Source organism: Pongo abelii, chromosome 11 (genome assembly GCF_028885655.2).
Source record: "Pongo abelii isolate AG06213 chromosome 11, NHGRI_mPonAbe1-v2.0_pri, whole genome shotgun sequence".
In the NCBI taxonomy this organism is placed as follows: Eukaryota; Metazoa; Chordata; class Mammalia; order Primates; family Hominidae; genus Pongo; species Pongo abelii.
In genome coordinates this window covers 91,461,886-91,487,799 of record NC_071996.2, presented here as the reverse complement: position 1 = coordinate 91,487,799, position 25,914 = coordinate 91,461,886, and the positions used below count along the sequence as shown (strand labels likewise).

At 36.1% G+C, this 25,914-nt stretch overlaps 1 protein-coding gene across 34 annotated transcripts in view; it reads right to left on the bottom strand.

Moving 5' to 3' along the window:
• Positions 1-25,914, bottom strand: part of GULP1 (GULP PTB domain containing engulfment adaptor 1) — a 324,107-nt gene that overhangs the window by 39,593 nt on the left and 258,600 nt on the right. For 25 of the 34 annotated variants that reach the window (XM_054549588.2, XM_063712905.1, XM_063712913.1 and 22 more), the window contains one exon: positions 25,619-25,756. The exons of the other annotated variants lie outside the window; for them this stretch is intronic. In XM_054549588.2, coding sequence (XP_054405563.1) covers positions 25,619-25,756 — 138 coding nt within the window. The remainder of the gene's footprint in view (positions 1-25,618; positions 25,757-25,914) is intronic. 34 annotated transcript variants of the gene reach the window in all.

The window sequence follows — 25,914 nt, the reverse complement described above, 5'->3', positions numbered from 1 at the left end:
CCAATTTACCGTATTAGTCTGTTTTCATGCTGCTGATAAAGACATACCTGAGACTGGGAAGAAAAAGAGGTTTAATTGGACTTACAGTTCCCCATGGCTGTGGAGGCCTCAGAAGCATGGCGGGAGGCGAAAAGCACTTCTTACATGGCAGCAGCAAGAGAAAATGAGAGAGATGCAAAAGCAGAAACCCCTGATAAAACCATCAGATCTCATGAGACTTATTCACTACCATGAGAATAGTATGGGGGAAACTGCCCCCATGATTCAAGTGATCTCCCACTGGGTTCTGTCCACAACATATGGGTATTATGGGAGTACAATTCAAGATGAGATTTAGGTGGGGACACAGAGCCAAACCATATCACTGGCCATGTGGTAGAAAAGAGGAGCCCATTTTCAGGGGAGGAATTCAAGCAGGCTGCAGAAATTTTCACAAGTGAAAAGGAGCCAAGCACTAACAGCCAAGACAATGAGGGAAAGGCCTTGAAGTAATTTCAGACTTTTGCAGCATACCCTCCCATTTCAGGCTTCCTAGGAGGGAAGAATGGTTTCATGGACCAGGCCTAGGGCCCCACTGCCCTGCACAGCTTCACAACACTACTCCCTGCTTCCCAGCCACTCCAGCTCCAACTATGGCTCAAAGAGGCCCAGGTACAGTGCAGGTCACTGCTTCAGAGGGTGCAAGTCACAAGCTTTGGCAGTTTCCACATGGTGTTAAGCCTTCAGATGCACAGAGTGTAAGAGGTGAGCCTTGCTGCAAGATTGGAGTCCTCATTAGACACCCCACACAGACTCCCCATTGGGGGACTGCCTAGTGAAGCTGTGAGAAAAGGGCCATCATTTTCCAGACCCCAGAATGGTGGATCCACTGAGAGTTTGCACCCTGTGCCTGAAAAGCCACAAGCACTTAACACCAGCACGTGAGAGTAGCCATTAGGGCTGAACCCTAATGGCAAAGCCGCAGAGGCAGAGTTGCCCAAGACCTTGGGAGCCCACCTCTCAAACCAGTGTGCCTTGGATATGGGACATGGAGTCAAAGAAGATTCTTTTGGAGCTTTAAGATGTAATGACTGCCCTGCTGGATTTTGGGATTGCATGAGGCCTGTATCTCCTTTCTTTTGGCCAATTTCTCCCTTTTGGAATGGGAATGTTTACCCAGTACTTGTACTCCCATTGTATGTTGGAATTAATTAACTTGCTTTGGATTTTGCAGTCTCATAAGTGAAAGGGACTTCCCTTGTCTCAGATGAGATTTTGGACTTTGGACTTTTGGGTTAATGCCAAAACAAGTTAAGACTTTGAGGACTGTTGGAAAGGTATGATTGTACTTTGCAATGTGAGAAAGATATGAGATTTGGGGGACCAGATGCAGTAAGATCTGTGTTCCTATCAAATCGCATGTCAAACTGTAATCTCCAATGTTGGAGATGGGGCCTGGTGGTAGGTGATTGGAACATGGTGGTAGATTTCTTTTTTTTTTTTTTTTTTTGAGACGGAGTCTCGCTCTGTCACCCAGGCTGGAGTGCAGTGGCAAGATCTAGGCTCACTGCAAGCTCCACCTCCCGGGTTCACACCATTCTCCTGCCTCAGCCTCCTGAGTAGCTGGGACTACAGGCGCCCGCCACCACACCTGGCTAATTTTTTGTCTTTTTTAGTAGAGATGGGGTTTCACCATGGTCTCGATCTCCTGACCTCGTGATCCGCCCGCCTCGGCCTCCCAAAGTGCTGGGATTACAGGCATGAGCCACCGTGCCCGGCCACGTGGTGGTAGATTTCTAACGAGTGGTTTAGCAACATCCTCCCCACAAAAAGTAAATTCAAAAACAGGAAGAAGTGACTTTTATACAAATGTGCAGATATCAACATAAGGACACAGAAACAAAAAATCAAAGAAATATGACACCTTGAAAGAAACATAATAATTCTCCAGTAAATTAAGATCTCCAGTAGATCTTAATAAAAAAGAAATTCCCAAAATCCCAGATAAAGAATTGAAGATACTGATTTGAAAGAAGCTCAGTGAGATACAAGAGAAATCTGAAAAACAATAAAAAGAAATCAGAAAAACAAATCAGTATATTAATGAGAAAAATACTGAAGAGATAGATACGTTTTAGAAGAACGAAAGAGAAATTCTAGAACTTGGACTCATTGAGGAGAAACATAATGATATCTTCGACAATAGACTAGATCAAGTGGAAGAAAAAAAAATCTCAAATCTTTAAAGACAGATCTTTTGAAATAATTCAGTTGGACAAATATAAAGATAAAAATGATAGAAAAGAATGAGGAAAGCCTTCACGACATTTGTGACACCTTAAAATTACTGAAAATTCAAATTATCAGTGTTCCCAAGGGTGAAGAAAGCACAAAAGGATTAGAAAACCCACTTCATGAAATAGTCAATGAAAACTTTCTTTTTTTTTCTTTTTCTTTTTTTTTTTTTTGTTGAGACAGAGTCTCACTCTGTCACCCAGGATGAGGTGCAATCGTAGCTCACTGCAACCTCTGTCTCCCGGGTTCAAGCAATCCTTCTGCCTCAGCCTCCCAAGTAGCTGGGATTACAGGTGCGTGCCACCATGCCTGGCTAATTTTTGTATTTTTAGTAGAGATGGGGTTTCATCATATTGGCTAGGCTGGTCTCAAACTCCTGACCTCGTTATCCACCTTTCCTGGCCTTCCAAAGTGCTGAGATTACAGGTGTGAGCCACTGCACCCAGCCTAGATGAAAACTCTCCAAGTCTAGCAGGAGATATAAATATCCACTTACTGAAAGATCAATGATCCCCAAGCAGATACAAAATGAAAAGGCAGTCACCATCGCACATTATACTCAGACTATCTAAAGTCAAAGATAAAGAATTACAAAAACAGCAAGAGGAAAGCGTCTAGTCACCTGTAAAGGAAATTGTATCAGCCCAACAATGAATTTCTCAGCAAAAGCATTAACAGACTAGAAGAGAATGGGCTAAAATATACAAAGTGCTAAAAGAAAAAAGAAGAACGTGATATCCAGCAATATTCTCCTTTCTAAATGAAGAAGAAATAAAGTCTTTCTCAGACAAGTAAATACTGAGGGAATTTGTTACCACTAGACTGGTCTTATATGAATTGTTCAAGGAAGTCTTAAACCTGGAAACACATGAACAAGATTTACCATCAGGAAAACACATGAAAGTATAAAACTCATTGGTAAAGAAATAACACAAGGGAAAAAGATAAAAGACTCAAAGTGTACCACTACAGACATCTACCAAAACAACAAAGATGAACAATAATAGAAGAAAGTCATATATAAAACAAACAGAAAACAATTAACAATATGACAGGAACAAAGCCTTACCTAGCAATAATAACACTGACTGTAAATGGATTAAGTTTTCTACATAAATATACAGTATGAATGAACTGATTTTTAAAATGATCCAAATATATGCTTCCTTCTAGAAACTCACCTTACCAGTATAAGCACATATAGACTAAAAGTAAAGAGACAGAAAAAGATATTCTACACAGATGAAAACCAAAAGCAAGCAGAAATAGTTGTACTTAGATAAAATAGGCTTTAAGCCAAAAACAGTTCTAAAAAAATGGAAAAGGTCATTATATAATGATAAAGGAATATATCCAGTGAGACAATATAACGATTTTTAAAAATCTAAGTATATATGCACCCAATATTGGAGCACAAAGATCCATAAAGTAAATATTTCTAGATCTAAAGAGAGAGATAGACTGCAATACAATAATAGTGGGGGAGTCCAAAACCCCATTGTCAGTACTAGATAGATCATCTAGACAGATAACAAAACCCCCCAAATTTAAACTGTACTACAGACCAAACTGACCTAATACACATTTATAGAATATTCTATCCAAAAACTGCAGAAGATACATTCTTTTCATTAGCACATAGAACATTCCCCAGTATAGCCCATATATTAGGCCACAAAACAAGTCTCAACAAATTAAAAAAAAAAGATAATAATTTCTACTATCCCCTCAGACCACAGTGGAATAAAAATAAATCAATACTAATAAGAACTTTGGAAAATATACAAATACATGAAAATTAAACAACATGCTCCTGAATGACCATTGAGTTGACAAAGAAATTAAGATGGAAATAAAAAAAAATTCTTGAAACAAATGGAAACATAAACTAAAACCTGTGAGACACAGTAAAAGCAGTGCTAAGAGGAACATTTATAGCAATAAATTCCTGTATCAAAAAATTCCTGTAGAAAGATAACATGTTAACAACTTAACAATATACCTTAAGGAACTAGAAAAGTAAAAACAAACCAACCCAAAATTAACATTATAAAATAAATGAAAAAGATCAGAGCAGAACTAAATGAAATAGAGACTAAAAAAAATACACAAGATCAAAGAAACAAAAAATTGGTTCTTTGAAATAAGTAAAATTGAGAAATCATTAAGCAGACTAACCAAGAAGAGAGAATATCCAAATAAACTAAATCAGAATGAAAAAGGAAATGTAACAACTGATCACAGAAATACAAAGATCACCAAAGACTATTATAAACAACTATATGCTGACAAACTGAACAATCTGAACAATCTAGAGTAAATGGGTAAGTTTCTGGAAACATGCAACCTAACAAAAGTGAATCAGGAAGAAACAGAAAACCTGGCAGGCCAATATGAGTAGCAATATTGAATCAGTAAGAAAAACTGTCTCAACAAAGAAAAGCTCAGGACTAGATGGATTCACAACAAAATTCTAACAAATATGCAAAGAACTAATACCAATCCTGAAACTATTCCAAAACATTGAAGAACAGGGTTCTTCTTAACTCATTCTATAAGGCCAAGATCACCTTGATAACAAAACCAGATAAGGATACAACAACAAAAAAAACAAAACTACTGGTCAATATTCCTGATGAACATAGACACAAAATCCTCCACAAAATGCTAGCTAACTCAACAGCACACAAAAATATAATACATATATTTTTAATTTAATATAATACATGTATATTTTAATTAAAATATAATGATTGAGTGGGATTTATACCAGAGAGGCATGGACAATTCAACATATACAAATCAGTAAAGGCGGTAACTCAAATTAATGGAATGAAGGATAAAAAATAATCATCTCAATAGACACAGAAAAAGAATTTGATAAAGTTCAACATTCCTACATGATAACAATTTCTCAACAAACTAGGCACAGAAGAAACATACCATAAAATAACAAATCCACACCTAATGTCATACTGAAGGAGGAAATGTTGAAAGGCTTTCCTCTACGAACTGGAACAAGACAAGAATGCCCACCTTCATCACTCCTATTCAACCTGGTACTGGAAGTCCACCAGGGCAATCAAACAAGAAAGAAATAAAAGCATCCAAATTGGAAAAGAGGAAGTCAAATTATCCCTCTTTGCTGATATGATCTTATATCTAGAAAAACCTAATTGCTCCATAAAAAAACTATTAGATTTGATAAATAAATTTAGTAAGACGGAGGATACAAAATTAATGTACAAAATTCAGGAGCATTTCTGTACAACAATGATGTAGCTGAGAAGGAAAGCAAGAAGGCAATCTCATTTACAATAGCACAATATGTATACACATGCACATATATACATATATATAGAGAGAGAGAGATAAACACATATATGTATATACATATATATAGGAACAAATATATATATATGAATAAATTTAACCAAGGAGGTAAAAGTTCTCTATAAGGAGAGAACTATTTATTGACTGATAAAAGAAATAGTCAATGACACAAACAAATAGAAAAATATCCTATGTTCATGGATCATAAGAAATAATATCATTTAAATGACTACCATCCAAAGCAACCTGCAGATTCAATGCAATGCCTATCAAAATACTGACATCATTCATCACAGAATAAGAAACGGCAAACTTAAAGCAATCCTGAGCAAAAAGAGCCAAGCTGGAGGCATCACATTACCTGACTTCAAAATATACTACAAGGTAACAGTAACCAAAGCAGTATGGTATTGGTATAAAAACAGACACACAGACTAATGGAATAGAATAAAGAACTCAGAAATAAAACCACATATTTACAGTCAACTGAGATTTGACAAAGCCATAAAGAACTTACACTGGAGAAAGAACATCCTCTTCAACTAATGGTGCTGGGAAAATTGAACTGAATAGAATGAAACTGGACCAAACCCCCAGCCAATATCATATTGAATGGGCAAAAACTGGAAGCATTCCCTTTGAAAACAGGCACAAGACAGGGATGCCCTCTCTCACCACTCCTATTCAACATAGTGTTGGAAGTTCTGGCCAAGGCAATTAGGCAGGAGAAGGAAATAAAGGGTATTCAATTAGGAAAAGAGGAAATCAAACTGTCTCTGTTTGCAGATGACATGATTGTATATCTAGAAAACCCCATTGTCTCAGCCCAAAATCTCCTTAAGCTGATAAGCAACTTCAGCAAAGTCTCAGGATACAAAATCAATGTACAAAAATCACAAGCATTCTTATATACCAATAACAGACAAACACAGAGCCAAATCATGAGTGAACTCCCATTCACAATTGCTTCAAAGAGAATAAAATACTTAGGAATCCAACTTACAAGGGAAGTGAAGGACCTCTTCAAGGAGAACCATAAACCACTGCTCAGTGAAATAAAAGAGGATACAAACAAATGGAAGAACATTCCATGCTCATGGGTAGGAAGAATCAATATCATGAAAATGGCCATACTGCCCAAGGTAATTTATAGATTCAATGCCATCCCCATCAAGCTACCAATGACTTTCTTCACAGAATTGGAAAAAACTACTTTAAAGTTCATATGGAACCAAAAAAGAGCCCGCATCGCCAAGTCAATCCTAAGCCAAAAGAACAAAGCTGGGGGCATCACGCTACCTGACTTCAAACTATACTACAAGGCTACAGTAACCAAAACAGCATGGTACTGGTACCAAAACAGAGATATACATCAATGGAACAGAACAGAGCCCTCAGAAATAACACCACATATCTACAACTATCTGATCTTTGACAAACCTGAGAAAAACAAGAAATGGGGAAAGGATTCCCTATTTAATAAATGGTGCTGGGAAAACTGGCTAGCCATATAGAGAAAGCTGAAACTGGATCCCTTCCTTACACCTTATAGAAAAATTAATTCAAGATGGATTAAAGACTTAAACGTTAGACCTAAAACCATAAAAACCCTAGAAGAAAACCTAGGCATTACCATTCAGGACATAGGCATGGGCAAGGACTTCATGTCTAAAACACCAAAAGCAATGGCAACAAAAGCCAAAATTGACAAATGGGATCTAATTAAATTAAAGAGCTTTTGCACAGCAAAAGAAACTACCATCAGAGTGAACAGGCAACCTACAAAATGGGAGAAAATTTTCGCAACCTACTCATCTGACAAAGGGCTAATATCCAGAATGTACAATGAACTCCAACAAATCTACAAGAAAAAAACCAACAGCCCCATCAAAAAGTGGGCAAAGGATAGGAACAGACACTTCTCAAAAGAAGACATTTATGCAGCCAAAAGACACATGAAAAAATGCTCATCATCACTGGCCATCAGAGAAATGCAAATCAAAACCACAATGAGATACCATCTCACACCAGTTAGAATGGTGATCATTAAAAAGTCAGGAAACAACAGGTGCTGGAGAGGATGTGGAGAAATAGGAACACTTTTACACTGTTGGTGGGAATGTAAACTAGTTCAACCATTGTGGAAGTCAGTGTGGCGATTCCTCAGGGATCTAGAACTAGAAATACCATTTGACCCAGCCATCCCATTACTGGGTATATACCCAAAGGATTATAAATCGTGCTGCTATAAAGACACATGCACACATATGTTTATTGCGGCACTATTCACACTAGCAAAGACTTGGAACCAACCCAAATGTCCAACATTGATAGATTGGATTAAGAAAATGTGGCACATATATACCATGGAATACTATGCAGCCATAAAAAATGATGAGTTCATGTCCTTTGTAGGGACATGGATGAAATTGGAAATCATCATTCTCAGTAAACTATCGCAAGGACAAAAAACCAAACACCGCATGTTCTCACTCATACATGGGAATTGAACAATGAGAACACATGGACACAGGAAGGGGAACATCACACTCTGGGGACTGTTGTGGGGTAGGGGGAGAGGGGAGGGATAGCATTAGGAGATATACCTAATGCTAAATGGCGAGTTAATGGGTGTAGCACACCAGCATGGCACATGTATACATATGTAACTAACCTGCACATTGTGCACATGTACCCTAAAACTTAAAGTATAGTAATAAAAAAAAAAATTTCTCTGAACTGAACAACAATAGTGACACAACTTATCAAAACCTCTGGTATATGGTAAAAGCAGTGTTTCAGGAGGCTAAAGTTCATAGCACTAAATGGCTACATCAAAAAGTCTGAAGAGCACAAATAAACAATCTAAGAAAAAAAAAATCAACTCAAAGTGGCCTAAAAACTTAAATGTAATATCTGGAACTGTAAAAATATTAAAAGAAAATCTAAGGAAAACTACTGAACATTGGGCTAGGCAGAGCATTTATGACTAAGATCTCAAAAGTACTGGCAACACAAACAAGAATGGACAAATGGTACTTAATTACACTAAAAAGCATCTGCACAGAAAAATAAATAATCAACAGAATGAAGAAACAATTTTTGAATTGGAGAAAATATTTTCGGAGTATTCATCTGACAGAGGACTAACTTCCAGTATATACAAGGAACTCAAACGACTTAGAAAAAAAAAATGTTCCCATTTAAAAAAACATGGGAAAGAACATGAATAGACATTTCCCGGAGGAAGACACACATTCAGCCAGCAAGTATATTAAAACATGCTCAATATCATAATTATCACAGAATGCAAATCAAAACCACAATGTTATCATCTTACCCCAGTCAGAATGGCTATTATCAAAAACACAAAAGATAACAGAGGTTGGCGAGGAAGTGGAGAAAAAGGAACTTTTATGCACTGTTGGTGGAAATGCAAACTACTGAAGCTACTATGGAAAACAGTATGAAGATTTCAAAAAAAAACCCCTGAAAATATACTTATCATTTGATCCAGCAGCTCCACTACTGGGTATCCACCCAAAGGAAAAGAAATCAATATATCAAAGGGATTCCTGCACTCAGATGTTTATTTCAGCACTATTCACAATAGCAAACATATGGAATCAACCTAAATGTCTGCCAATGGATAAATGGATGAAGAAAATGTGGTGTATACATGCACAATGAAATATTATTTGGACATAAAAGTAATGATATCATGTCATTTGCAGCAACATGGATGGAACTGGAGGTCATTATCTTAAGTGAAATAAACAAGGCACAAAAAGACAAATATTGCATGTTCATATTTACATGTGAAAGTAAAGTATTTGATCACATGGAGGTGGAGAGTAGAAAGATGGATAACAGAGCCTGAGAAGAATAAATGGGGAAAGGAAGATGAAGAGAAGTGGGTTAATGGGTACAAACATACAGTTAGAGTGAAGGAATAAATTCAATGTTTGATAGTAGAATAAGGTGACTATGGTTAATATAAATGTATTGTACTCAGGTGATGCCCTCCCTAAATGCCTTGACTTGATCACTACACATTATAACCATGTAACAATGTTTCACATTTACTCCATAAATTTGTTCAAATAAAAGAAAGTTTGTCTTAAAAAGTCACATACAAAAGAACCTCAGACAAATAAATTAACTAAAAAATTAGTTTTCTAGTTTACAGCTGGTCACTCCTGCTTGTCATAATAAGCCAATTCTTTGGAGTTTTTAAACTCAGGGACTTGATATGTAAATTATAGTATTTCATGAAATGGAGACACGAAAATTGGTATTGGCGGGAAATACTCAGCAACAATAAGCTTCCAGATTCTAATTTTAAACTAATTACATTAAGTTGGATGGCCAACTTAATGTAGAGCTGAAGAAATTAGTTCTCCCTCAATCATGTAATGAAATAAAAAATAATAATTTTTTATTTTGATAAATGTTATTCAAAAATTATTATTAATACAAAGCAAACGTGAAATATGGCTATAATAAGAATATGCAGTAAACACCTTCTCACAAATAGACCTTGTAAAACGAGTGGATGCAATGATTCCTTGTAGTACTAATAACGTATGATTCTTTTGACAATGAACCCTTTTTACGGAGAATTAATTAAGATGTAAAAATGAAGTTTTAAACTTTGCCTTATTTTACAGTCCCTTTCACACCATTAAAAAATGTGTGTGTGATAATTTCATTTGTTTATTGGGGCTACTCTTTAAATTATATTAAAAGCAGCATTCAGCAAATAAGGTATATTTATTAACATTTGGAAATGAAATTGTGAAAAATAAAGAAAATCAAAATAATGGTTAAACAGTTGACACCAATTATATTTAATTTATAATAAAAATCAACCATATCACAATAAATTCTCTGTTCTAGTTTTGTAGTATGCTAAGGTAAGCCTTCCTCTAAGTTCAAATTCTGTTTCTATCTAGCTTGTCACTCTAGGAAAGAAACTAATTCTTTTTGGCCTGCACTTACTTAAAATAAGATAAAAGATTTGGTCCAAATAGGCCATACTTTATTTTTCAGATATTTAAAGTAAACTTTATTTTCAGATAATTTAGATTTACACTCAGCTGTGAGAAATAATACAGAGAGATCTGTGTATCCTTTGTCCAGGTTATTCTAATGATAATATATTGCAAAACTATAGTACCAATCACAATCAGGATATTAATAATATAGTCAAAATACAGAATAATTTGATTACAACAAGAATCCTTCATCTTGCTGTTTTATAAGCACATCCTCTTCTAGCCTGCCCTCATCATTTCCTTAACCTCTGGCAATCACTAATTGTTCTCCATTTCTATAATTTTGCTATTTTAAGAATGTTTTAGAAATGGAATCATAGAGTACACAGGCTTTTGAGATAGACTTTTTGCATTCCCTAATCTCTGGAGAGTCATCCACATTGTTGTGTGTCTAATAGTTCATGCCTTTTTATTGCTAAGTAATGTCCCTTCACACATTTTCTGGATGGCTTGTAGTTTTGGGCTATTATGAATAAGCTTCTATAAATATTTGTGTATAGGTTTTTGTGTAAACATTTTAAGTTTTGATTTCTCTGGGATAAATGTCCAAGTATTTCATAGGACAGATGCATGTTTAGTTTCTTATAAAACTGCCAAACTGTTTTTCCTGAGTGGCCATACTATTTTATATCTCCATCAGCTATGTGTGAATGATGTACTTTTTCCCCATTCTTACCAGCATTTGGTGATTTTATTGTAGCCTGTCTGATAATTCTGTAGTAATATCTTATTTTGATTTTAATTTGCATTTCCCTAATGGACACCAATGTTTAACATCTTTTCATGTGCTTACTTTCCATCTGTATATCCTCTTCAATGAAATGTATCTTGTTGTCTTTTGTTCGTGTTCTAATTTGATTTTCATATTGTTGAGTGTTGAATGACTTTTTACTAGTTATTTGTCTGATATGTGGTTTGCAAATACTTTCTCCCAGTCTTTTCATTCCTAATTTGATAAACAGCATCTAAACAAAATACAGATATTTTACTTTATGATAAAAAAGAATGCTTTCCTAAGACATGGAACAAAGCACTTATACATAGAAAAATGTTTTCAAAAGTTCAATGTATCATTTTCCCCCATTTTAAATCCTGCTATGGATGTCAATTCTAAGAACTCTTTTCCTAGCCCTACATCCTGAAGATTTCCCATGTGTTTTTTTTCTAAATGTCTTATAGTTGTATTTTTATATCTAAGTCCATGATGAATTTTCAGTTAATTTTTAGATAGAGTGTGAGGTTTAGGTCAGGGTGCATTTTATTTGCCTATGAAAGTCCAATTGCACCAGCACTCTCTGAAAACAAAACAAAACAAAACAAAACCTTCTTTCCCCTATTGCACTGCTTTTGCAGCATTGACAAACATTAGTTGGGCATATTTCTGTGTGTTAATTTATATGTTCACTCTTCCATTGACCTATTGTCTATCCCTCCACCAAAACTAAAGTCTTCATTAGTAAAGGTATCTAATAAGTCTTGAAACAGGGTAGATGAATTACTTTCACTTCACTGCTCTTTTTTTGAAATTGTTTTAGCGATTCTAGTTCCTTTGCTTTTCCATATAAAGTTTAGAATAATCTTGTCTATATCTACAAACAACCTTGCTATAATTTTGACAGGAATTGTGTTAAATCTATATACATCAGTATGAAGAACTGAAAATAGTATCTCTCCATTTATTTATAGATTCTATCATTTCTTTTATCAGCAATTTGTTGCATATGAATTTTCAGCATACAAAATTTCACTTCTTAGTTTAGACTTATACCTATGTATTCCACTTCTTTTAGCAATTGCAAATTTTTGTATCCATATGTTCACTACTAGTATACAGCAATACAATTGATCCATGTATGTTAATTATGTATTCTGCCACCTGGCTAAACTCATTTATTAAATCCAGAAATTGTTTTAGATGCAAAATTTTCTACTTAGACAATCATGCCATCTGCATATAAGCACAGTTTTATTTCTTTTTTTACAATCTGAAAACTTATTATATGCTTTTTTATCTTGCTGCAATGGCTAGAGCTTCTATGGCTGTGTTTCATATGAGCCAAGAGAGTGAAAAGCTTTGCTTAGTTCCATATCTTAGGAGGAAAGAATACAATTTTTTTTTACCATAAAGTAAAATATCTGTATTTTGTTTAGATGCTCCTTATCAAATTGAGGAAGTTCTTTCTTTTTTTTTTTTTTTTTCTTCACCAATTTATTTATTTATTTATTTATTTATTTATTTTTTTAAAACATGAATTTATTATTTTATTTTATTTTATTTTATTTATTTATTTTTTTTCTTTTATTATTATTATTATTATTATTATTATAATACTTTAGGTTTTATGGTACATATGCGCAACGTGCAGGTAAGTTACATATGTATACGTGTGCCATGCTGGTGCGCTGCACCCACCAACTCGTCATCTAGCATTAGGTATATCTCCCAATGCTATCCCTCCCCCCTCCCCCCACCCCACAACAGTCCCCAGAGTGTGATGTTCCCCTTCCTGTGTCCATGTGTTCTCATTGTTCAATTCCCACCTATGAGTGAGAATATGCGGTGTTTGGTTTTTTGTTCTTGCGATAGTTTACTGAGAATGATGATTTCCAATTTCATCCATGTCCCTACAAAGGACGTGAACTCATCATTTTTTATGGCTGCATAGTATTCCATGGTGTATATGTGCCACATTTTCTTAATCCAGTCTATCATTGTTGGACATTTGGGTTGGTTCCAAGTCTTTGCTATTGTGAATAATGCCGCAATAAACATACGTGTGCATGTGTCTTTATAGCAGCATGATTTATAGTCCCTTGGGTATATACCCAGTAATGGGATGGCTGGGTCGAATGGAATTTCTAGTTCTAGATCCCTGAGGAATCGCCACACTGACTTCCACAAGGGTTGAACTAGTTTACAGTCCCACCAACAGTGTAAAAGTGTTCCTATTTCTCCACATCCTCTCCAGCACCTGTCGTTTCCTGACTTTTTAATGATTGCCATTCTAACTGGTGTGAGATGGTATCTCATTGTGGTTTTGATTTGCATTTCTCTGATGGCCAGTGATGGTGAGCATTTTTTCATGTGTTTTTTGGCTGCATAAATGTCTTCTTTTGAGAAGTGTCTGTTCATGTCCTTCGCCCACTTTTTGATGGGGTTGTTTGTTTTTTTCTTGTAAATTTGTTGGAGTTCATTGTAGATTCTGGATATTAGCCCTTTGTCAGATGAGTAGGTTGCGAAAATTTTCTCCCATTTTGTAGGTTGCCTGTTCACTCTGATGGTGGTTTCTTTTGCTGTGCAGAAGCTCTTGAGTTTAACTAGATCCCATTTGTCAATTTTGGCTTTTGTTGCCATTGCTTTTGGTGTTTTAGACATGAAGTCCTTGCCCATGCCTATGTCCTGAATGGTAATGCCTAGGTTTTCTTCTAGGGTTTTTATGGTTTTAGGTCTAACATTTAAGTCTTTAATCCATCTTGAATTGATTTTTGTATAAGGTGAAGGAAGGGATCCAGTTTCAGCTTTCTACATATGGCTAGCCAGTTTTCCCAGCACCATTTATTAAATAGGGAATCCTTTCCCCATTTCTTGTTTTTCTCAGGTTTGTCAAAGATCAGATACTTGTAGATATGTGGCATTATTTCTGACGGCTCTGTTCTGTTCCATTGATCTATATCTCTGTTTTGGTACCAGTACCATGCTGTTTTGGTTACTGTAGCCTTGTAGTATAGTTTGAAGTCAGGTAGTGTGATGCCTCCAGCTTTGTTCTTTTGGCTTAGGATTGACTTGGCGATGCGGGCTCTTTTTTGGTTCCATATGAACTTTAAAGTAGTTTTTTCCAATTCTGAGAAGAAAGTCATTGGTAGCTTGATGGGGATGGCATTGAATCTGTAAATTACCTTGGGAAGGATGGCCATTTTCATGATATTGATTCTTCCTACCCATGAGCATGGAATGTTCTTCCATTTGTTTGTATCCTCTTTTATTTCCTTGAGCAGTGGTTTGTAGTTCTCCTTGAAGAGGTCTTTCACATCCCTTGTAAGTTGGATTCCTAGGTATTTTATTCTCTTTGAAGCAATTGTGAATGGGAGTTCACTCATGATTTGGCTCTCTGTTTGTCTGTTATTGATGTATAAGAATGCTTGTGATTTTTGCACGTTGATTTTGTATCCTGAGACTTTGCTGAAGTTGCTTATCAGCTTAAGGAGATTTTGGGCTGAGACAATGGGGTTTTCTAGATATACTATCATGTCATCTGCAAACAGGGACAATTTGATTTCCTCTTTTCCTAATTGAATACCTTTGATTTCCTTCTCCTGCCTAATTGCCCTGGCCAGAACTTCCAACACTATGTTGAATAGAAGTGGTGAGAGAGGGCATCCCTGTCTTGTACCAGTTTTCAAAGGGAATGCTTCCAGTTTTTGCCCATTCAGTATGATATTGGCTGTGGGTTTGTCATAAATAGCTCTTATTATTTTGAGATACGTCCCATCAATTCCTAATTTATTGAGAGTTTTTAGCATGAAGGGTTGTTGAATTTTGTCAAAGGCCTTTTCTGCATCTATTGAGATAATCATGTGGTTTTTGTCTTTCGTTCTGTTTATATGCTGGATTACATTTATTGATTTGCGTATATTGAACCAGCCTTGCATCCCAGGGATGAAGCCCACTTGATCATGGTGGATAAGCTTTTTGATGTGCTGCTGGATTCGGTTTGCCAGTATTTTATTGAGGATTTTTGCATCAATGTTCATCAAGGATATTGGTCTAAAATTCTCTTTTTTTGTTGTGTCTCTGCCAGGCTTTGGTATCAGGATGATGCTGGCCTCATAAAATGAGTTAGGGAGGATTCCCTCTTTTTCTATTGATTGGAATAGTTTCAGCAGGAATGGTACCAGCTCCTCCTTGTACCTCTGGTAGAATTCGGCTGTGAATCCATCTGGACCTGGACTTTTTTTGGTTGGTAAGCTATTGATTATTGCCACAATTTCAGCTCCTGTTATTGGTCTATTCAGAGATTCAACTTCTTCCTGGTTTAGTCTTGGGAGGGTGTATGTGTCGAGGAATTTATCCATTTCTTCTAGATTTTCTAGTTTATTTGCATAGAGGTGTTTGTAATATTCTCTGACGGTAGTTTGTATTTCCGTGGGATCGGTGGTGATATCCCCTTTATCATTTTTTATTGCATCTATTTGATTCTTCTCTCTTTTTTTCTTTATTAATCTTGCTAGCGGTCTATCAATTTTGTTGATCCTTTCAAAAAACCAGCTCCTGGATTCATTTATTTTTTGAAGGGTTTTTTGTGTCTCTATTTCCTTCAGTTCTGCTCTGATTTTAGTTATTTCTTGCCTTCTGCTAGCTTTTGAATGTGTTTGCTCTTGCTTTTCTAGTTCTTTTAATTGTGATGTTAGGGTGTCAATTTTGGATCTTTCCTGCTTTCTCTTGTGGGCATTTAGTGCTATAAATTTCCCTCTACACACTGCTTTGAATGCATCCCAGAGATTCTGGTATGTTGTGTCTTGGTTCTCGTTGGTTTCAAAGAACATCTTTATTTCTGCCTTCATTTCGTTATGTACCCAGTAGTCATTCAGGAGCAGGTTGTTCAGTTTCCACGTAGTTGAGCGGTTTTGAGTGAGATTCTTAATCCTGAGTTCTAGCTTGATTGCACTGTGATCTGAGAGACAGTTTGTTACAATTTCTGTTCTTTTACATTTATTGAGGACAGCTTTACTTCCAAGTATATGGTCAATTTTGGAATAGGTGTGGTGTGGTGCTGAAAAAAATGTATAGTCTGTTGATTTGGGGTGGAGAGTTCTGTAGATGTCTATTAGGTCTGCTTGGTGCAGAGCTGAGTTCAATTCCTGGGTATCCTTGTTGACTTTCTGTCTCGTTGATCTGTCTAATGTTGATAGTGGGGTGTTAAAGTCTCCCATTATTAATGTGTGGGAGTCTAAGTCTCTTTGTAGGTCACTCAGGACTTGCTTTATGAATCTGGGTGCTCCTTTATTGGGTGCATATATATTTAGGATAGTTAGCTCTTCTTGTTGAATTAATCCCTTTACCATTATGTAATGGCCTTCTTTGTCTCTTTTGATCTTTGTTGGTTTAAAGTCTGTTTTATCAGAGACTAGGATTGCAACCCCTGCCTTTTTTTGTTTTCCATTTGCTTGGTAGATCTTCCTCCATCCTTTTATTTTGAGCCTATGTGTGTCTCTGCACGTGAGATGGGTTTCCTGAATACAGCACACTGATGGGTCTTGAGTCTTTATCCAGTTTGCCAGTCTGTGTCTTTTAATTGGAGCATTTAGTCCATTTACATTTAAAGTTAATATTGTTATGTGTGAATTTGATCCTGTCATTATGATGTTAGCCGGATATTTTGCTCGTTAGTTGATGCAGTCTCTTCCTAGTCTCGATGTTCTTTACATTTCGGTATGATTTTGCAGTGGCTGGTACCGGTTATGCCTTTCCATGTTTAGCGCTTCCTTCAGGAGCTCTTTTAGGGCAGGCCTGGTGGTGACAAAATCTCTCAGCATTTGCTTGTCTGTAAAGTATTTTATTTCTCCTTCACTTATAGGAGCCAAGATGGCCGAATAGGAACAGCTCCGGTCTACAGCTCCCAGCGCGAGCGACGCAGAAGACGGGTGATTTCTGCATTTCCATCTGAGGTACCGTGTTCATCTCACTAGGGAGTGCCAGACAGTGGGCGCAGGTCAGTCGGTGAGCGCACCGTGCGCCAGCCGAAGCAGGGGCGAGGCATTGCCTCACTCGGGAAGCGCAAGGGGTCAGGGAGTTCCCCTTCCAGGGGTGACAGACGGCACCTGGAAAATCGGGCCACTCCCACCCGAATACTGTGCTTTTCCGAAGGGCTTAGGAAACGGTGCCCCAGGAGAGTATAGCCCGCACCTGGCTCAGAGGGTCCTACGCCCACGGAGTCTCGCTGATTGCTAGCACAGCAGTCTGAGATCAAACAGCAAGTCGGCAGCGAGGCTGGGGGAGGGGCGCCCGCCATTGCCCGGGCTCGCTTAGGTAAACAAAGCAGCCTGGAAGCTTGAACTGGGTGGAGCCCACCACAGCTCAAGGAGGCCTGCCTGCCTCTGTAGGCTCCACCTCTGGGGGCAGGACACAGACAAACAAAAAGACAGCAGTAACCTCTGCAGACTTAAATGTCCCTGTCTGACAGCTGTGAGGAGAGCAGTGGTTCTCCCAGCACGCAGCTGGAGATCTGAGAACGGACTGACTGCCTCCTCAAGTGGGTCCCTGACCCCTGACCCCCGAGCAGCCTAACTGGGAGGCACCCCCCAGCAGGGGCAGACTGACACCTCACACGGCCGGCCAGGTACTCCAACAGACCTGCAGCTGAGGGTTCTGTCTGTTAGAAGGAAAACTAACAGAAAGGACATCCACACCAAAAACCCATCTGTACATCACCATCATCAAAGACCAAAAGTAGATAAAACCACAAAGATGGGGAAAAAACAGAGCAGAAAAACTGGAAACTCTAAAAACCAGAGTACCTCTCCTCCTCCAAAGGAACGCAGTTCCTCACCAGCAACGGAACAAAGCTGGACAGAGAATGACTTTGACGAGCTGAGAGAAGAAGGCTTCAGACGATCAAATTACTCCGAGCTACGGGAGGATATTCAAACCAAAGGCAAAGAAGTTGAAAACTTTGAAAAAAATTTAGAAGAATGTATAACTAGAATAACCAATACAGAGAAGTGCTTAAAGGAGCTGATGGAGCTGAAAACCAAGGCTCGAGAACTACGTGAAGAATGCAGAAGCCTCAGGAGCCGATGCGATCAAATGGAAGAAAGGGTATCAGCCCTGGAAGATGAAATGAATGAAATGAAGCGAGAAGGGAAGTTTAGAGAAAAAAGAATAAAAAGAAACGAACAAAGCCTCCAAGAAATGTGGGACTATGTGAAAAGACCAAATCTACGTCTGATTGGTGTACCTGAAAGTGACGGGGAGAATGGAAACAAGTTGGAAAACACTCTGCAGGATATTATCCAGGAGAACTTCCCCAATCTAGCAAGGCAGGCCAACATTCAGATTGAGGAAATACAGAGAACGCCACAAAGATACTCCTCGAGAAGAGCAACTCCAAGACACATAATTGTCAGATTCACCAAAGTTGAAATGAAGGAAAAAATGTTAAGGGCAGCCAGAGAGAAAGGTCGGGTTACCATCAAAGGGAAGCCCATCAGACTAACAGCGGATCTCTCGGCAGAAACCCTACAAGCCAGAAGAGAGTGGGGGCCAATATTCAACATTCTTAAAGAAAAGAATTTTCAACCCAGAATTTCATATCCTGAGGAAGTTCTTTCTATTCCTATTTTTCTGAGAGTTTTAAACAATGAGTGTGTGTTCATTCTTTTTTTAAGTTATTTTTAAAGCATTGACTGGTATTATCACATGTTTCTTCTTTAGATTTTCCATGTGGTTGATTATGTCATTGGATTTTTGAATGTTGAGCAAAATGTGCATCCTTGGGACAAACTACTCTTAATCTTTGCATATAATTCTTTTAATGCATGTGGTGGTTATTACTGAGCGTCAACTTTATTGGATTGAAGGATGCAAAGTATTGATCCTGTGTGTATCTGTGAGGGTGTTCCCAAAGGAGATTAACATTTGAGTCAGTGGGCTGGAAAAGGCAGACCCACCTTTAATCTGGATGGGCACCATTTAATCAGCTGCTGGTGCAGCCAGAATATAAAGCAGACAGAAAAACGTGAAAAGGCTAGACTGGCTTAACCTCCCAGTCTACATCTGTCTCCTGTGCTGGATGCTTCCTGCCCTTGAACACTGGACTTCAAGTTTTTCAGCTTTGGGACTATGACTGGCTTCCTTGCTCCTCAGCTTGCAGATGGGCCTATTGTGGAACCTTGTGATTGTGTGAGTTTGATACTCCTTAATAAACTTCCAATATATATATATTAGCTCTATCCATCTAGAGAACCCTAATACAATGCATTACTGGGTTATATTTCCTTAGGAATTTTTACATTTATGTTCCTGAGGAATTCAGATCTCTAGTGTTTTTTTTTTTTTTCATTGTCTAAGTCTGGTTTTGGTATCAGAGAAATACTAGTTTCACAAAATGAAGTAGAAAGTGTTTCTGTCTCTCTTATTTTTCACTGGAATGGATTGTATAGAATAGCATTAATTCCTGTTTAAACATTTTATAGAATTCTCCAGTGAAACCATCTACACTGGAGATTTATCTTTTAATAACTTTTAATTTATAAATTTAATTTCCTTTATAGTTATCAGGCTATTAAAATAATCTATTTAATAACGAGTGATTTGTGGTAATATTGTTCCTAAATAATTGATCCAATTTATTTGTATTTTTTAATTTGTGTGTGTAAAGTTCTTTATAGGATCCTCTTATTCTTTTGATATTCAGAGAGTCTGTAGTGAAATCTGCTGGTTCTCATTCTAAATATTGGTACCTTGCATCTTCTCCCTCTCTTTTGTTCTTTGCCAAATTAATACAATTTGTGACTTTTATAATCTTTTAAAGAATCAGGTCTTTGCTTCATTGATTTTCTGTATTTTCCACTTCACCAATTTCTTCTCTTATTAATCATATCTTCCTTCTGCTTACTTTGAGGTTTATTTTGATATTTTTGTTGTTTTGTGTATTTGAGATGGGAACATAGATTATTCATTTGAGACTTTCCTCTTTCCTAATGTATTAAATTAGTTACAGATTTCTTTCTTAGCACTGCTTTAGTTATATCACACAAATGTTGATATGCTCTAGTTCATTTTTATTCAATTCGCAAAATTAAAAATTCATTTGAATCGCTATTTGATGTATGGAATATTTATGAATATGATGTTTCATTTCCTAGCTTTTAAAGATTTTCTGGCTTTCTGTTACTGATCTTTAGATTGATTTCCTTATAGTCAGAGAAACGTTAAATAATTTTAATTCTTTTAAATTTTCAAGATTTATTTTATGGTCCAGGATGTGACTTAATTTGGTACATCTTCCTCAAACACTTGAAAATAACGTACATTCTGTTGTTGTTGGGTGAGGTCCTCTGTAACTGCTCATTAGATCCCACTGGTTGATGATGTTGAGTTATTCTATATCCTTGATGATTTTCTAATTATTCTATAAATTTGAGGGAAAGTGCCAGTAAAATTTCGACTATAATTGCGTATTTGTCTATTTACTCTTTTAGTTCTATCTGTTTTTGTTTCTCATTTTGCAGCTCTATTTTTTGGTAATATACAGTTAGGATTACCATATCTTCTTGGGAACTGGTCCCTTTTATCACTATATGCCCCCCTCTGTCTCTGGTAATTTTCTTTGCATTGAGGTTTACTTTATCTGATGTAAATATAGTTACTACTGCTTTCTCTGAATAATGTTTGCATGAAAACTCTCTTTTCATTCTTTCATTTTTAGCCTGCCTATATCACCTATACCATTATGTTTGCAATGAACTTCTTGTAGACGATATGTATCTGGATTATGTTTTGTAATCCACCCTAACAACATATTTTAACTGGTGTAGTTAGACCATTTACATTTAATGTGATTTTTGATATGTTAGGGCTTAAGTACATTATTTAATCTTTTTCTTTTCTGTTACCTATCTTTTTTCTTTCTCTGTTTTCTTTTCATTGCATTTCTATGGACTTTTAAAATGATAACACTTTAATTTCTCTATAGTGCTTTTAAGTGTGTCTCATTATACAACGTGTTAATGGTTGTTGTCGGATTCACATTTTATCTATATAACTTATCATAGTTACCCAGCGCTATTATTTTTCCAGTTCACGTGAGGTGTAGAAACCTCACCTCCCTTTTTACATCCTCTAAATAAACTTTCCTAGTTTAATATAATTGCCTTACATATTTCATATGTCCATATATGAAATCACATCAGATTTAAAATCACATCAGAAAGTATTTTTCGTCTACCATCAAACATAATTTAGAAAACTAAAGATTTACTCATATGTTTGCTCATCTTGTTTTTTTTTTTCCTTCCTTATGCTCTAAGTTCCCGTTTTGTATTGTTTCCTTTCCATTTAGAGAACTTCCTTTAGCCATTCATTTAGGACATCTAGTAGTGGCAAACAATCTTAATTTTCATTCATCTAATAATTTTTAAAAATTTCTTTCCAATTTCTGAAGAATATGTTTCTGGATATAGGATCATTTGACAGGCTTTTGTTTTTTCCATTACTCAAAAAGTATTATGCAACTTCCTTCTTGCCTTCATGGTTTCTGGTGAGAAATACACTGCCATTCACATTCTCTGCTATAGGTAAGTACTTGCTTATCTCTTGTTGCTTTCAAGATTTTTCTTTTGTCTTTAGTTTTCAGATGCTTGAATATGATGTGTCTTGGTGTGGAGTTACTTGGATTAATCCTGTTTGGAGATCACTTAGTATTTTAAATCTATAGGTTGATGTCCTTTGTCAAATCAGGAAAGTTTTCAACTAATATTCTTGGAGTGTTTTTTAAGGGTGCTTATTTCTCTTTTTCCAGGACTCAGATGACACACAAATGTTAGATATTTTGTTATGGTCCCACATATGGTCCATGAGGTTCTGTTTTGGCTTTGTTTTTGTTGGTTTATTGAGTCTATAATCTTTGTGTTGTTCAGATTGGGCATTTTCTATTTGTCAATCTTCCAGGTCATTGATTCTTTTCCTTCGTCCTCTCTATTCTGCTGTTGAGCCCATACACTAAGTCTTTCATGTGGTTACTTTATTTTTCAGTATTCTTTTGTTGTTATTATTATTATTATTATTATTATTATTATTATACTTTAAGTTTTAGGGTACTTGTGCACAACATGCAGGTTTGTTGCATATGTATACGTGTGCCATGTTGGTGTGCTGCACCCATTAACTCATCATTTAGCATTAGGTATATCTCCTAATGCTATATCTTCTGTTTCTTTGCTTAGATTTTCTGTTTCATTGATAAGGCTTTCTACATTCTCGTCTGTTTCATGTGTGTTTGTAACTGCTCATTTTATTATGTTATATGATGGCTGTTCTAAAACCTTTGTCCTATAATTATAATACCTCTGACATCTATGTGTTGGTAACTACTGACTGTCATTTCTTTTTTAGTTTAAGAAACCTGTTTCTTGGTATGAAGAGTGATTTTCATTTTATGAAATACTGGAAATTATTTACATTTTCTGCTTTAGGTGGCTTCATCAGATGCAATTCCAGTAGGAGAGTGAGGGTGGAAATGCACTGCCCCCTTATTGCCTGGTAAGTATAGAAGCTCAGCATTCTAATTTGGCAGGGTTAAATGTTCTCATTCAGCGTTCTAATTTGGCAGGGTTGAATGGTCCTCACTGTCACCATGGAAGCAGGAGGACTATTAATACAACATGATACTGTTAATAAAGTAGTGAATTCCAGTCTTGTGCCTTACTAAAAAAGGTTTCATCTTTCAAAATCTCAATTTCAAAGAAGTACTAAAAAGATAAAATACAATGAACAGATAGAGTAAAGGCCCCAATAAGAGCAGATGAACTCTAGAGGAGGCCACAGTTATGGGAGTAATATAGCATGATGAGATAAATGTTGCAATAAGAATTACGAGTCTTAGATTTTAGTCCTGATTCTACTGACTACTTAGTTTTGTAACTTTGGGAAACTTACTTCAACATCTCTGGTCTTGGTTTTTTAAAACAGGAGGAGAGTTGTATGAAATAGGCCATAACTTATTTCCCATTTTAACACTCTATGCTAAACTATTTAAAATGAGAATTATATAAGATGGCATATCAAAAATTCTGCATACATATAACATCAGTGTTATAAATATAGTCACCATTATAATTAGCACTGATAAAACCTCATAGTTAAGATAGTGCAGGTATAACAAAATTTTGAGGAAACATGTCCTTTTTCAGCACATGAAGGTGATGCCAACTTATAGTTGGGAGATATCTGGGAACTTCTCAAAGCCAAGACTTCCTCTACCTGCAGCAGAATCACTTGGTATACTTGATAAATATAGATTTCCTGAGCTCCAGCCCCAATTGATAAGAGCTTTTAAAAGGCATCCTGTATGATTTTTATGCACATTAATGATTGTGAACCACTGCTTAGGCTTCAAGAAATTATTTTCAATCTTTTTTTATTTTTATTTTTATTATACTTTAAGTTTTAGGGTACATGTGCACAACAAGAGAAAATAGAGTTGATATGCTATATCCAAGGAGAACAGTCAATTACAGACAGTTATGATGAAAAAGAAATGGGGTCTATGCTTTTAAGCTGGCAAACTTATATTTTAAATATTAATTTAACAAATTTGGATAGGGATCAAAGAATATAAAACAAATGGCACAAATCTATAAGAAGGCCAATATTTAGAATGAACTCTGGCTCTGAAACATTTCAAAGGACCTCAAGGAAATTTATTTCTATGGGTAAGGCAGGAAAGAAGAATAACTGAGTTTACTGCTTTATGTAGGTGGTAAAAGGTTATTATAAATTATGTGTAGAAGATATTCAACAAATATCAACTTTAATCTTCTCAGTCATAGAGAAAAGAATCTGCAAGCAATCATGGTTAAAAAACACTTGAAATATGTGAATTTTATTTATTCATTCATCAGAAGTTCATATAAAATAAAATTCAAAATCAATTTGAGCTATATAAAATGTCTTATTGTGCACAAAATATTGTCTTATATTGCTAAGCATCTTTTTCTGATGAAATGTTCCATAATGTACACAAAATTCACAAAAGGTATTATGATGTCTAGCAGCTTAGCACATTAGCTTTCCTTTCTAGAGAACTACAGTTTAAAAAATAAAAATAAAAACTTGCTCTATTTTTTGTAACTTTTCAACGTGATCTTTTTCTTAAGGAATGTTTCATTGAGCACCTATTGTCCACTTGATGTAGGAGTCACATGAACAAATAAAAAGGTATTTGTTCTCAAGAAGCTCAATACTGAAACTAGATAGCAGGAAAAATTAGCAAACAGATGAATTGTTTTATTTCCTATCTAAACCAATAAAATTGTTGAGGTTACATGTTTTTCCTTTATTGCAGCCATCAATGGGTTTTCCTTAAGATTCCAGATGATTAAAGAACTGCTACAGGATTTAACATAGAATTTCATACATACAATTCCATTAACTTTCATTATTTTAAGTTTTTTTTTTTTTTTCTTTTGAGATGGAGTCTCACTCTGCCACCAGGCTGGAGTTCAGTGGTGCGATCTTGGCTCACTACAACCTCTGCCTCCCAGGTTCAAGTGATTTCCTGCCTCAGCCTCCCTAGTAGCTGGGACCACCGGCACACGCCACCACACCCAGCTAATTTTTGTATTTTTAGTAGAGACGGAGTTTCACCATTTTGGTCAGGATGGTCTCGATCTCTTGACCTCATGATCTGCCCGCCTCGGCCTCCCAAAATGCTGGGATTACAGGCGTAAGCCACCGCGCCTGGCCTAAGATTTTTATATAATGAACATAAGGAACTAAATTTTCAATGTATTGGAAAATCTTTTAAAGAACCATACAGATTATATTTCCTGGAGTTAAGAATATTTATTTTCATAAAATCCATCAGATTCTGCACATGTGGGGGAAACACACTTTTGCTCATCATTACTCTTTGTATTATGTGCACATCACTAAATCATATTTGAGTTTAAAATTGTAAAATAGATTAAATTATTATCAAATAAATACATGCATAACATAAGCAGGCATGACATTCTAATAAAAGAAATTTACATGCAAGTTTATACTCATAACCATGAGAATTTAGTTACAGATGAAATCCTGAAGCATATTCTCATGACAAAATAAATCTATTAGTACCGGCTAAGTATTTACAGACATTATTCATTTTCAAATATTTTGCTAATGCCAGAAGCAAGGCAATTCCTGGCTTGTAAAACAGAACAAACCACCCTACAACATCTGGGATACTTACACACTTTTCGCTGTCAAATACATAGCACAAATGTTTATTTGACTCAGAATCTTTGCATATGAAAGTGAATATCCTCTTGTCAGTTTTATCATCTGCACAAAAAGATATTCTATGAAGCTGGCAATTGTGTTGAACTTCCTGTGAACACAGATGGAAATAAACATAGTTGATGGGACTCTTTTTTCATTTTCTGAAATACTCGTTTGTGTTAATAATATATGACTTTAAAAGTAGAACAATCATCTGTCAATCTTTGATTTTATAATTATGTACACCCCAACCTAAAACAAAGGCAT